This window comes from Heterodontus francisci, chromosome 2, assembly GCF_036365525.1.
Source record: "Heterodontus francisci isolate sHetFra1 chromosome 2, sHetFra1.hap1, whole genome shotgun sequence".
Classification (NCBI taxonomy): domain Eukaryota; kingdom Metazoa; phylum Chordata; class Chondrichthyes; order Heterodontiformes; family Heterodontidae; genus Heterodontus; species Heterodontus francisci.
Genome location: NC_090372.1, coordinates 163,042,961 through 163,057,118, shown reverse-complemented (window position 1 = coordinate 163,057,118; position 14,158 = coordinate 163,042,961). Strand labels below are relative to the sequence as shown.

The 14,158-nt window shown below is 41.6% G+C and overlaps 1 protein-coding gene across 3 annotated transcripts in view; it reads left to right on the top strand.

Moving 5' to 3' along the window:
* Positions 1 to 14,158, top strand: part of cubn (cubilin (intrinsic factor-cobalamin receptor)) — a 403,204-nt gene that overhangs the window by 141,351 nt on the left and 247,695 nt on the right. For all 3 annotated transcript variants that reach the window (XM_068013312.1, XM_068013303.1, XM_068013322.1), the window contains exons 22-23: positions 307 to 481; positions 6,976 to 7,157. In XM_068013312.1, coding sequence (XP_067869413.1) covers positions 307 to 481; positions 6,976 to 7,157 — 357 coding nt within the window. The remainder of the gene's footprint in view (positions 1 to 306; positions 482 to 6,975; positions 7,158 to 14,158) is intronic.

Here is a 14,158-nt window from a genome sequence, read left to right as displayed (position 1 = left end):
TTAAACACAGAATCTCTTCATTTCACTTCTTTGAATGGATGCGCGTACAGATTATCAGCCCAGTAACAAAAGTCACCTTGAAATAGTAGGAAATGGTGTTCATGATACAAAAATCTGGTGCCGTCCGACTTTATTTAATTGGAGGTAGAATGTCAAAATTTGTTAGTTTTGAAAATAGAAACGAAGTATATTTTTTTATCTTTTTCCACATCATTCCAAATTTATTTTGCTTACGTAACAGCTATATAAGAGTTGCCTCGATCACAAAGAATTTTCTTATATTGATATACCTTTTGTGTTGTTCAGGTGTACGGTGGTCCAGACATTACATCTGTACGGTTAGCTCAATTGTGTAGCACCCGCCCACCAAACAACCCACTAGTGGTCTCCAGTACTGGAAACTATATCACTGTCAGGTTTAAGACAAATTCAAATGGCAATGCAAGGGGTTTCAATGCCACCTGGGAACAGAAGGCAGGAGGTGAGTCAAAATAAATGGCCTAGAAAGACCTTTTAGGTACCATTTATACATTTGGAACTATTTAGTATTAATGTATATTACTACTGTTTGTTAGCAGTAACTTTAAGACTGTGTTTAAGTGTGAGACTGGTGCAAAGAATGTTAATTTGCACTGCAACTGTGGTTTTGCTTTGCGCCAATGTTAATAAGCCGGAGTGGAAGTCTGGAGTTGGCCTTGACCTGACCAAGGAGTGAGGCAGAATGAGGCTCTCTGAACAAGGGAGTCTCAGCTCTGACTCAACAATAAGAAGTCCTGGAGTCAGGACTTGATCTGACACTGGAGAATGGCAGAGTGTTAATAATAATGTGACTAACAATTGTGCTTTTGTGCAGTAGATATTCTGTTCAATTTCAACACCACCTTGCACTTATAATATGTCTTTAACATAGTAAAAAATCCTAATGTGCTTCACAGGAGCATAATCAGATAAGAATTGAAATGAACAGCATAAGATATGAGAACAGGACACCAAGAGCTTTGTCAAAGAAGTCGGTTTTAAGCAGGGTTTTAAAGGAGGAGATAGAAATGGAGAGACAGAGGTTTAGGGAGGGAATTCCAAAGCTGAGGACCCAGCCACAACCACGAATGGTGGGCTGAAAGAAGTGAGGAAATTAATAAGTTACCAGAGTTGGAGGAATACAGAGTTCTTGGAGGGTTGTAATGGTGGAGGAGGTTACAGAGTTGGGGAGAAGCAAGGCCATGAGGGAGCAAATTTTAAAATCAAGGCATTTCTGGACTGGGAGCCAATATAGGTCAGCAAGCGCAGGGATAATGGGTGAATGGTATTTTGTTTGAGTTAGGATATGTGTAGCAGAGTTTTGAATAAGCTTAAGCTTACAGAGAAGACAAGGTGAGTCAGCTAGAAGAGAATTGGAATAATCGAATCTTGAAGTAACAAAAGCATGGATGAGGGTTTCAGCGGCAGATGGACTGAAGCAGGGATGATGATGGACATTATTACAGAGGTGGAAGTAATCGGTCTTGGTGATGGAGAGGATATGGGTTTAGAAACTTGCCTTAGGGTCAAATACGACACTGAGGTTGCAAAGAGTCTGGTTCAGCCTGAGACAGTGGCCAGGGAGGGGCATAGAATTGGTGGCTAGGGAACAGAGTTTGTGGTGGGAGACTGAGACAATGGCTTCAGTCTTCTCTATGTTTAATTGGAAGAAATTTCAGCTCATCCAGGATTGGATGTCTACAAACTTGGTCTTTTGGTTAAGGAGAGTATTATGTACTTATTCAAGGAAGTACAGACCAACAGATTAGAAATGCCCTCAATTGGAACAAATAATTTAAATATAACTTGTATTTGTAAGGAATATATGAAGCAACAAAGATTCCTGTGCCAATTAACAGTGATGGCGAAGTAATTTAATTAATCTTTGGAAGCTGTTTGTTGATGAAAACACAACAAATATATCTAAGTTGTAATATTTACATGATATTGTAGGAATTAAAGATTTAACTTTAGAATGCTTTTTATTATTATTTGCTGTTCTTAGATCTCCAATATACCTTCCCCAGGTACGAGAAAGGGCTATCAATTTTCTCATAAGCCTCTACAATTGCTGCTCTGCAGTCTGTCATTGGGAGATGAGATGAGAGAAATCTGGGCTGACTAACCATCTAATTCTCCTTATATCCCTATGAGGAAGTACCAAGATTCTGGTTGTTATCTCACAACAGAAGCATGACTGAGGTTGGGAACTGCAGTGTGGGGAACTGTAATTATAAACCACATCCTTCCACTATGTGGACTGTCTGTTGGAGACTCTTTGAAGGAGTTGGCAAGTTTTAAATGAAGAGAGAATTGTGTACAATTAGAAATAATTGGACTGATAGTAGCTTGGATTTTGCATTAAGAAAAATGGTGATGCTATCAGTGCTCACCATTGGTAAAGAGTAAGTCAGACAGCAACTTGCAGAATCTGCAAATATGCAGTTAAATGTGAAAATCAGGAATTTGCTGTCCGAGTTGCCTTGTTCTTCCACAAGCTTCGCTGTAACAGTATCTTGCCCAAAGATTTAGCATTCAGATACATGCAATGGCGTGAAGTTGTACTCACCCAAAAAAAACCTATTAAACATGCCAGGAAAAGTTGGGGCTTGTCCATTCAATTGTGATTTCTTAACAGCGTGATAAGTCTTAATTACTGCCAAATAACTTTCCTGGCACTGAAAATTTACTTTTAAAAATGTGCAGTCTCATTCCTTCAGATTTTAATTATTGTTGGAGATTTTAAAAACTTAATTTATTTCATGTTTACTTTTTCTTTCTCTTATATCTCTTCCTCTTAGTGACATCTTTCTTTCCTGCTTTGTATTTCACTTTCAGTACATGATTTTACAATGAATTAAATGTTCTATCTTACACTTCTTGCTTTAGACTCTGTGTGGTAAAAATTCAATTACGCCCATTAGCAGGCACAGGCGTCATGATGCGCGATTACCCTACGTCTGGTTGAGTTGAGGCAGGCAGCATGCAAACTTTGTGCTGCCTACTCATCAACATGATTGCAGCACGCAGTCCAGTGTGAAATGTGCTGATGACTGGCTGCACGATTGATGGGGGCCCAGGTGCGTGTGTACCTAACATGGCGTACAGCTAGCCTGCACTTCTTAAAAGCAGCCTGCCCCTCTTAATGAGGTGGTAGACTCAGGCTTCAGCTGCTGGTGGAACTGTGTCAGAAAGTCTATGAGGGAAGGACGATGACTGCCAATGGATGAACAAGAAAGAGAGAGGGTTCCCAGGTTCTCTGAGTTGAGGAAGTTGAGAGGAGGAGACAGATCATGTTTCCACAGGGGGCCAGGAGGCCCTCAAGGCAAAGGCATATCATAAGAAGGGAAGGGGAGCAGATGGCCAGGGTGGTGAATTCTTGGCGTCTGGCCGCAAAGACCTGGCTGCAGTGGTGGAAAAGTTCAATGACCTCACACGAATGGTAAACGTCAGCAAATGCATCTTCAAATGACATCTCCTACCCACCCCACCAACCTCCCTCTCGATGTAGTCAACACGGACTTCAGTAAGGCTTTTGATAAGGTCCCGCAAGGGAGATTGGTCAAGAAGGTAAGAGCCCATGGGATCCAGGGCAATTTGGCAAATGGAATCCAAAATTGGCTTAGCGGCAGGAGGCAGAGAGAGATGGTCGAGGGTTGTTTTTATGATTGGAAGCCTGTGACCAGTGGTGTACTGCAGGGATCGGTGCTGGGACCCTTGCGGTTTGTAGTGTACATTAATGACTTAGATGTGAATGTAGGAGGTATGATCAGGAAGTTCGCAAATGACACAAAAATTGGTGGTATCGTAAATAGTGAGGAGGAAAACCTTAGATTACAGGATGATATAGATGGGCTGGTAAGATGGGCAGAGCAGTGGCAAATGGAATTTAATCCTGAGAAGTGTGAGGTGATGCATTTTGGGAGGATTAACAAGGCAAGGGAATATTCAATGGATGGTAGGACCTTAAGAAGTACAGAGGGTCAGAGGGACCTTGGTGTACTTGTCCATAGATCATTGAAGGCAGCAGCACAGGTAGATAAGGTGATTAGGAAGGCACATGGGATACTTGCCTTTATTAGCCGAGGCACAGAATATAAGAGCAGGGAGGTTATGATGGAGCTGTATAAAATGCTAGTTAGGCCACACATGGATTACTGTATACAGTTCTGGTCACCACATTATAGGAAGGATGTGATTGCACTAGAGAGGGTGCAGAGAAGATTCACCAGGATGTTGCCTGGGCTGGAGCATTTCAGCTATGAAGAGATACTGGATAGGCTAGGGTTGTTTTCCTTGGAGCAGAGAAGGCTGAGGGGGGACCTGATAGAGGTATACAAAATTATGAGGGGCATAGATTGGGTAGATAGGAAGAAACTTTTTCCCTTAGCAGAGGTGCCAGTAACCGGGGGTATAGATTTAAGGTAAGGGGCAGGAGGTTTAGAGGGGATTTGAGGGAAAAAAAATTCACCCAGAGGGTGGTTGGAATCTGGAACACATTGCCTGAAGGGGTGGTAGAGGCAGGACCCCTCACAACATTTAAGAAGTATTTAGATGAGCACTTGAAATGCCATAGCATACAAGGTTATGGGCCAAGTGCTGGAAAATGGGATTAGAATAGATAAGCTTGATGGCCGGCGTGGACAAGGTGGGCCGACGTGCCTGTTTTTGTGCTGTATAACTCTATGACTCTACTGCTCAATGCACCATAGTCCCACCACTCAGCAATCAGGTCTCATGCCTAACATTCAGATTCTTCACCTCATCAACTACACATTCAGGGAGTTGTAGCCCTTGTGGTTGAAGTTAATATGTGGGGCCTGCAGAGCCACCTGCTGCAGTTGATGGCACTCGGCACCATTGGAAATCCATGTGCTCACTCCTCCTGCTTCTGTCTGGTAAGAGGGAAAACTATGAATTTCTCTCTCCTGCTGTCTAGGCAACTATCACCTCCCTGATGCAGCAATGCAAACTGGGATATATTGGCAATATCGGCTGCTTCTACTATGACGGATCCACTGGCATAGAAATTGAGGGCGATTGTGCACCGTCCATTCGCTGCTCTGTGGCTATAGCTCCGGTTGCAGGAGGTGGCACAGTTCATCTCCTTGTTTTTTTACATTTTTATTTGTTCATGGGATGTGGGCATTACTGGCCATGCCAGCATATGCTGTCCATTCCTAATTGCCCTTGAGAAGGTGGTGGTGAGCTGCCTTCTTGAACCGATGCTGTCCCTGTGAGGTAGGTACACCCACAGTGCTGTTAGGAAGGGAGTTCCAGGATTTTGACCTAGCGACAGTGAAGGAATGGCGATATAGTTCCATGTCAAGATGGTGTGTGGCTTGGAGGGGAACTTGCAGGTGGTAGTGTTCCTATGCACCCATGCAGCTGCTGCCCTTATCCTTCTAGTTGATAGAGGTCGTGAGTTTGGAAGGTGCTGTTGAAGGAGCCTTGGTGTGTTGCTGCAGTGCATCTTGTATACGGTACACACTGCTGCCACTGTGCGTCGGTGGTGGAGGGAGTGAATGTTTGTAGATGGGGTGCCAATCAAGCGGGCCACTTTGTCCTGGATGGTGTTGAGCTTCTTGAGTGTTGTTGGAGCTGCACCCATCCAGGCAAATGGAGAGTATTCCATCACACTCCTGACTTGTGCCCTGTAGATGGTGGACAGGCTTTGGGGAGTCAGGAGGTGAGTTACTCGCGGCAGGATTCCTAACCTCTGATCTGCTCTTGTAGCCACGGTATTTATATGGCTACTCCAGTTCAGTTTCTGGTCAATGTTGAACCATGGACACCTCAGACATTGCTTCTGGCTGAGGTGGAGGTAGGAGAAGTGCTCCCTGAATACCTTTAGTGGATATGACCTTCTGTTGAGAGCCCTCATCCTCCTCCCTCTGTGCAAAGCTTCCCCTCTCTGCTGCCTGTGCTCCAAGTACCTGTTGTGTTGCTGCCCCAAAGGGACTACAACTGTACCCCCCTTTAGTGAATGCAGGCTTTCTGTTGACAGGCCTTCAAATTCCTCTGATATCCTTGTCATAGTCCAGCACCATTCCCTACTGAATCGAAAAACCTTTCCAAACTTGTTCAATGGCACTGAACACAGTATTTCTAATTATCCTGCAGCATCAAAAGAAAGTCAAAAGCACTTCACCTGAAAGTACCATGGTGATCCCTTTAAATAGCTATGGTGGGGTGGGGAGAGGGGGAGGGGTAGCGGGGTGCAGGCAGTGACGAGGTGCAGACAGTGGGGGAGGCGGATGTTGTCCCTTATGCAACTGAACGCACATTCAGCTGGGAGTGTTTCAGAGAGAGCATTACAGGACCTGTGATATCTGGCAAATCAGTGTTAGATGCTGTTTGATGTCACAATCTACAATCTGCCCACTCTGCATGCTTGCAGTGCATGCATGGCTAGTGCTTTTACAATCATGGCACACCATGTGGCCAAGCTAGAAGCTATATGACTGCCGTTTTATGAGCTCCAGGCTTCTGTAGCTCCGGCACCAGCGGCGGTGCGGAGCTGAATTTTGCGGACTGCATAGCTCAGTAAGGATTCTTCAATCTGATTGGTTGAGGAGACATGCCATTTGCTTGCCTTGTTCATACAAGTTACAGTCCCTTGTAGAGGGCACTGCACTGCGCTGTTTTGGCTCTCTAATTACTGCAAATCGCAGTGCGCAAGGGCCACAAATGTCTGTGGGCAAGCGTAAGTGCAATGAAAGGCAAGTACCTTTTGTTCACTGCTGACCCCAAAATCTGGACCATTAATATAGTCATGATTAATCACTAGTATTAATCTCATTTTATTTTTAAGTATATGATTTGGGGTGGGAGGGGAAGGGGTGTTGGCCTACCTTAATGGCCACCCCTCCCCAAGTAACTTGCTAGAATACGAGGTTTAGCTTGAAAGTTGTTTTTCATTTCCACATAAAAATGCTTTTTCTCTTTTGCTTTCAGGTTGTGGTGGAATTTTTACAGCTCCCAAAGGAGAATTCCACTCACCAAACTATCCCAGTCCTTATGGCAATAATGTAGATTGTTCCTGGGTCATCACTGTGGATAACCATTACCGCATCCTGCTTGACTTCATTGACTTCGACCTTGAACATCATCAATCATGTGATTCTGACTATGTAGCTGTAAGTCAGAAAAAATGATTAAATCCGTAACTTATTTTAAAAGCAAATTAGGTAGTTGCTTGAAAAAGAACTTTATTAAAGGATTTCGGGAACAATATTTTAAAAGGTTAGGTTATTATTAGAATTTTTTTTTTATTTCCAAAATATACATTATTCATAAAAATCTGTAAAAATTACATTGCCAAACAGTTTCAAAACAGCACCAAAAAATACAAACATTGCAAGGGAGATCAGTTTCCTTCAATACTGTCATGAGTTTCTTCCCAACCCTTCCGTTTCACAATTGTCATGTCAATTACAGTTTTACATTTACAGCAATTGAGAATATTAACGATACAGTTCGAGGGGTTTCCCATGGATCCAGTTATTATTCGAAAATTTGTTATTATTAGAAAATCAGTACAATATTTATGGATCTATATTAATATTTACATACTATTTCAATTTAGAAGGTTCTCCCAGTCCTCTTTCATGGGTACACATTTACCTCCTAAAGACCCTGCACCGATTCTGATGTCAATGCTAAATTGTACATCAGATTTCACTAGGGATTTTATTTTAACTGTGCATGCTCCGTTTCTCTCCATTGTGACTATGCAACCTGATACTTGTCATATGCATAATTGATTCATTATATGCTTGGCCTCAAATGGAAATCATGAGCGTAGCTGTGTGAAGTAGGTGAATGACTGTTAAACCAGTAAATCCCTTTCTTAATCCACAAACATAACAAAAGGAGTCAGCTCATCTTTAGATACAGGAGGTTAGAGGGTTTTAAACAGCATTTTCTATGAATGCTTTTCTCAGTACGAAGACGGATACTGGAGAATTTAATGCTTCTGTTTTGAATACCCAGTTTCATCACTGATTATTTTGTGAAGTGTCAAATGCAAAGTAAAGCTCCCTGTATGCTGTCTCAGTATTGTGCTTCAACTCCCACTTCAGAAAAGCATGCACTGCTGAGCCAGTGTGAACTTTTCAGTTTTCTACATCAGCCAACATTATGGTCTCTCTCATGAGATTGTCAATATAATGTTGAATTTCGGGTGTTTTTACACTGCCAGTTTGTGCTAATTGAGGACTGGGTTAAGAATGCCTTAACTCATTTGTTGCAATTCTTCTCAAGTTAAGGCACATGGGCTGGAAGTTTCTGCTTTCATGTTCTCGGCCCATTAATGGTCAAAAAAATCATGGGTTGAGGTGTGGAATTACCCGACATTTGCCCAGAGGGCTGAAACAGAAACTCTCCTCTATTGTTTCTGCAGAGCAGGGGAACTTTAGTTCCCTGTTATACCTGACCAGGGATTACTTGATGCTGACATGAGGTACAAAAGATGGCAAAATGTACTAAATCCCAACACTGGCATTCCTCAAAATCAACCCAGAAAAAACAAAAATAAAAGTGTCAGCGTTGATCCCCAGAACACAGCAATTGTTCCAGTGAGGAATTTGATCACATGATGCAGCAATTAGCTTGCAACAGTTGAAACTAGTGCCAAGTAGACCCAATCTTATATTGCTCAGGACATTGTATAAAATGTTACTCATTAATTGCTGTTGGAGCTGTATTTGGAATGAATTCAGAAAACCTAATCACACTTTGCACTCTCAATTTGGCACAAATGGGTTAATATTCCAGTTTCTCATTAGTGTCTTGTAGATTTTCTTTAAAACTAAGCCTTTCCAGCGTTTTCTAATGGAAATACCTGTGCTGCAAACTTGCAGGCCAAAGATGGAGATTAACTGCAGACCCACTGAGACTTAATCATTTCCAGTGAAACTTCCTTTTTATGGAGGCTGCATCCTCTAAGCCTGTATTTAAGCAAAGCTTTAATTATACATCCAAGTGGAAAATGAGCCCTGTTCTTCACTCTGCAGCATCCTGTTCATTAAAACAAAAATACAGAGTTACTGATTTTATTTTAATTATTCCAAAGTATCAGTACACATACAATGCCGCTATATGAATTTGAAATCTAGAATATTATAAGGTTGATGAAGTAGTTTTCTTGAATCCTTCTGCTGTTTCACTATTGTTGAATCATGTCGCTAGCACAACTGCAGAGAGTGTCTGAGTAGTTGACAAAAAGGATGAAGGAGAACTGGGTAGATCAGTTTAAATATACATGCACCAGATGTATGGGGTTTCCTGCATGTAAATGAAAGGAAATGTGGTCTGTGAGAATGGCCATTGTACTAATTAAGGCCAGACTAGAATGGAGGTTTAAGAATTAAAAACACATGTTCATTCAGCAGCCTTTTTACAATTTTACCCCGACTGCTATGAATCTACAATTAGGTTTGAGCAAGTTCTGCTCACCACAGTAAAACATGTTTGTGTTAGCTTTATCTACCTTTCATGGATTGTTTCTTATCTCCTTGGCATTTTGTGAATAACATACATGTTATTCATGTAAATATGTAAATTGGTTGGCAGACAGGAGACAAAGAGTAGGAATAAACGAGTTTTTTTCCGAATGGCAGGCAGTGACTAGTGGGGCACTGCAGGGATCGGTGCTAGGACCCCAGCTATTCACAATATATATTAATGATTTAGATGAGGGAATTAAATGTTATATCTCTAAATTTGCAGATGACACGAAACTGGGTGGGAGGGTGAGTTGTGAGGAGTATGCAGAGAGGCTTCAGGGTGATTCGGACAAGTTGAGTGAGTGGGCTAATGCATGGCAGACGCAGTATAATGTGGATAAATGTGAGGTTATCCACTTTGGTAGCAAAAATAGGAAGGCAGATTATTATCTGAACAGCTATAAACTGAGAGAGGGGAATATGCAGCGAGACCTGGGTGTTCTTGTACACAAGTCACTGAAGGTAAGCATGCAGGTGCAACAGGCGGTAAAAAAGGCAAATAGTATGTTGGCTTTCATAGCGAGAGGATTCGAGTACAGGAGCAGGGATGTCTTGCTGCAATTATACAGGGCCTTGGTGAGGCCACACCTGGAATATTGTGTGCAGTTTTGGTCTCCTTATCTGAGGGAGGATGTTCTTGCTATGGAGGGAGTGCAGCAAAGGTTTACCAGACTGATTCCTGGGATGGCAGGACTGACATATGAGAAGAAATTGAGTCGGTTAGGATTATATTTGCTGGAGTTCGTAAGAGTGAGGGGGGATCTCATAGAAACCTTTAAAATTCTAACAGGACTTGACAGGGTAGATGCAGGAAGGATGTTCCTGATGGTGGGGGAGTCCAGAATCAGGGGTCATAGTCTAAGGTTACAGGGTAAACCTTTCAGGACTGAGATGAGGAGAAATTTCTTCACCCAGAGAGTGGTGAGCCTGTGGAATTCACTACCACAGAAAGCAGTTGAGGCCAAAACATTGTATGTTTTCAAGAAGGAGTTAGATATAGCTCTTGGGGTGAAAGGGATCAAAGGATATGGGGGGAAGGCGGGAACAGATTACTGAGTTGGATGATTAGCCATGATGAAAATGAATGGCGGAGCAGGCTCGAAGGGCCGAATGGCCTACTCCTAATCCTATTTTCTGTGTTTCTATGTTTTTTTTGACTTTCTTGAAATAATTAACAGTAACTAGCAGCTAAGGTTGTTGCTAATTTGCTTGGGAATTTTTGTGCTGATAGAAATATAAAAGAACATGAAAGTATCTTAATAATAATTAATGGCATATTTTCACAACAGCAAAATGGAACGTCATTCTGAGCATCTACATGATTGATGCTAGTTGGTGAAACAGTTAACCTGCTAATATTTGACTCTAAGAAAATCTAGTTAGTTGACAGTTATGAGATGTAAAAGCTGTCCTTCACTTTGATAAGCATAATTAAATCTTACATATTTTATTTGCACCTTTTTTCTTTGCCTTTTCTTCTTTTAAAAACATGTTTTCAAATGTTTACAGTTAGAAACTTTGTGAAGCTACTGTATATTTTAATTACACTGTGTTTGTAGGAGTGTACACAGGGTTATTTATTAGTATGGATTTCCATATGCTAGTAATGTACATTTAAAGGTCAAGATTATCAAAATCATAATATGGTTACAGCACAGGAGGCCATTCAGCCTGTTGAGCATATGCTGGCTTTCTGCAAGAGCAATTTAGCTTGTCCCACTCCTCTGCAATTGTTTTCCCTTCAGGTGCTTATTCAATTCTCTTTTGAAGGCCACAATTGAATCTGCCTAAATCACCCTTTCAGGCGGTGCATTCCATAACCATTCACGGCATAGAAAAGTTTTTCCTCATATCGCCTTCAGTTCTTTTGCCAATTACCTTAAATCGGTGTCCTCTGGTTCTCAAACCTTCCACCGGTAGGAACAATATTTCTCTATTCACTCTGTCTAGGTCCCTCATAATTTTGAGCACCTATCAAATCTCCTCTCAAGCTTCGCTTCACTAAGGAGAGCAACCCCCCATCTTGTCCAATCTATCCATGTAACTTATCCCTGTAATCATTCTCGGAAATCTTTTCTGCACCCTCTCAATGCCGTCACATCCTTCCTAAAGTGTGGTGCCCAGAATTGGACACAATACTGCAGTTGAGGCTGAACCAGTGTTTTATACAGGTTCACCATAATTTCCTTGCTTTCGTACTCTACGCCTTTATTTATAAACCACAGGATCCCATATGCCTTTTTAACTACTTTCTCAATCTGCCGTGTCACCTTCAACAATTTTGTTCACGGATACCCCCAGGTCTCTCGGTTCCTGCACCCCTTTAGAATTTTACCCTTTAGTTTATATTGTATCTCCTCATTCTTCCTACCAAAATGTATCACTTCACACTTCTCAGCCTTAAATTTCATCTGCCGTAGCGTAATACTGCCACACTATAATAGTAATAGTTGAGCAACTGACAGTCCAGAATCCTGTTCATATCTAGACATGCTTTAGAGCTGCCTTGTCACTACGTAATTCACAATACAATATGTGCTGGTAGGTATATATCAAAATCATAATGATGACCAAGTGACCTGCCTTCACCTGTGCAGTCCCAGAACTGACCACTAGGAGGTAAATGTGCGTGACATGGATTGACTCGCCCATCAGCGTTTCTTCATTCCCCGGGTTCTGTACCTCCCCATCCTCGATGTCATGATAGGATCAGCAACTCCGCATGTGCAGAATCTTGGATTGTCTCTTTTTTTGGCTGTTGCAATTAATTATTTACTAAGTCTTAAATATTTAACATTTAATGAAAAAAAAAGGTCGCCTAAAATCAGTCTCCAAATAGATTGTCCATCTCACAATAATGTTAAAAAGCAGTTGATCTTCAGTGCTTCAGCCTCACTGAACTTACCTTAATTGAACTAAGGGCTGTAATCTAATGACCTAGTCATAGATGCACATTTTCACAGGTCTGTGATGGAGCTGCACTCCACTAGTGCAAAAATGGCCTTTGCCTCCCTTTTTCAGACTTAGACACCAGACATTGTTCCCAGTAAAATGCGACATCTGAGTAATTTCTGAGATCATCACCCAAAAAACGTCTTCCTTGTTACCGTGGCAGGATATGCTATTGTAATTATTAATCACTTCATCAAAGAGCAGAACTACTTAAACAGTGAATTAAAACAAATGGCTACATTCATCCAGTAGTGATTTGTAGACAGTGTAGATAGGGAGAAACTGTTCCCACTCATGAAAGGATCGAGAATGAGAGGGCACAGATTTAAAGTAATGGGTAAGAGAAGCAAAAGCGACATGAGGAAAAACTTCTTCACGCAGCGAGTGGTTAAGGTCTGGAATGCGCTGCCTGAGAGTGTGTTGGAGGCAGGTTCAATTGAAGCATTCAAAAGTTATATGAAAAGGAAGAATGTGTCGGGTTATGGGGAGAAGGCAGGGGAATGACACGAAATGAATTGCTCTTTTGGAGAGCTGGTGCGGTCACGATGGGCCGAGTCACCGCCTCCTGCACTGTAACAATTCTGTGATTATGTATTTCCACTCTTACTACTCTGCAAATTATCCAGTAGATTCAACCAAGAGCTTTCAAATATCTAAAAGGAAACATCTGGTTCCCAGTATATTATCCTTTGTTGTAGTTAATACTAAGTCACTGGGAGCAGTTTCAAATTTGTTTCCAGGCAGGAAGAGGGCCGTAGTGACTCTAAAATTGTGGGACACAAATTACCAGCCAGTTTTTACCGATGTTCAACCACTGCAATTTTGGAGCATGCCAGGAAATAGGCAAGAAGTGCCCGCCTGGAGCAGGCCTACTTGAATATGCAAATTAGGGCCTTATGTTCTTAAAATCCCAATGCCGTTTTCATATGCCTGTAAGATATACACGCGATGCTCACGCGATATTGAATGGCACCGGACATAGATCCACTCCTGGCCCATTAAAAATCTTCCCACCTGCCACCAGTCACTCAGTGGCTTCCACAGTACGTAGAGGAAGGGAAAACACACTGAGCTAAAATTGCTAGCGGCAATCTGTGTGGTATTTTAGTTCAAGGTTAAAGGTTGCAGCTTTCCTCTTGCTGGGCCTCTGCAGTCCTATTATGGAGTCTATTGAAAAGCAAATACAAGCACCCTTTTTTGGTCACTTTCACATTTCTGAGGCAAGCTCAATATTCCAATTTTAAAAATTGTGAGTAGTTTTGAAAATTAGTTTTGTCTTGTTAGAAATCCACTTAAAAGCTGCAATGAGGTTCGGGTGGATTTACTTACATTGCTGGCTGAGCCTGTGAAATCTTTTGCTAAGCTTCATTGTGCTGTGTCACAGCTAGTTTTATTGAAACATATGCAATTTTCACCCTTCTTTTTGGTCTACTTTCCTTTACCACTTGTTCAAATGATGTCCATCTTTGACAATTAATGTGATTACAAACTTTGATTCTAATTGATTGACATTTAAATTCTGGAAAAATAATATGCACTTGGTGTTTAGAAAGGAGACAACGAAGTGTGTGTTGATTTACTGTGATTTAAATTATATTGCCTCAGATTCCCCTCCAAATATCTAACATGTTTAACTCATTGTATTCCATGTGGAGGAAATCAAATTTATCTTAACTTTA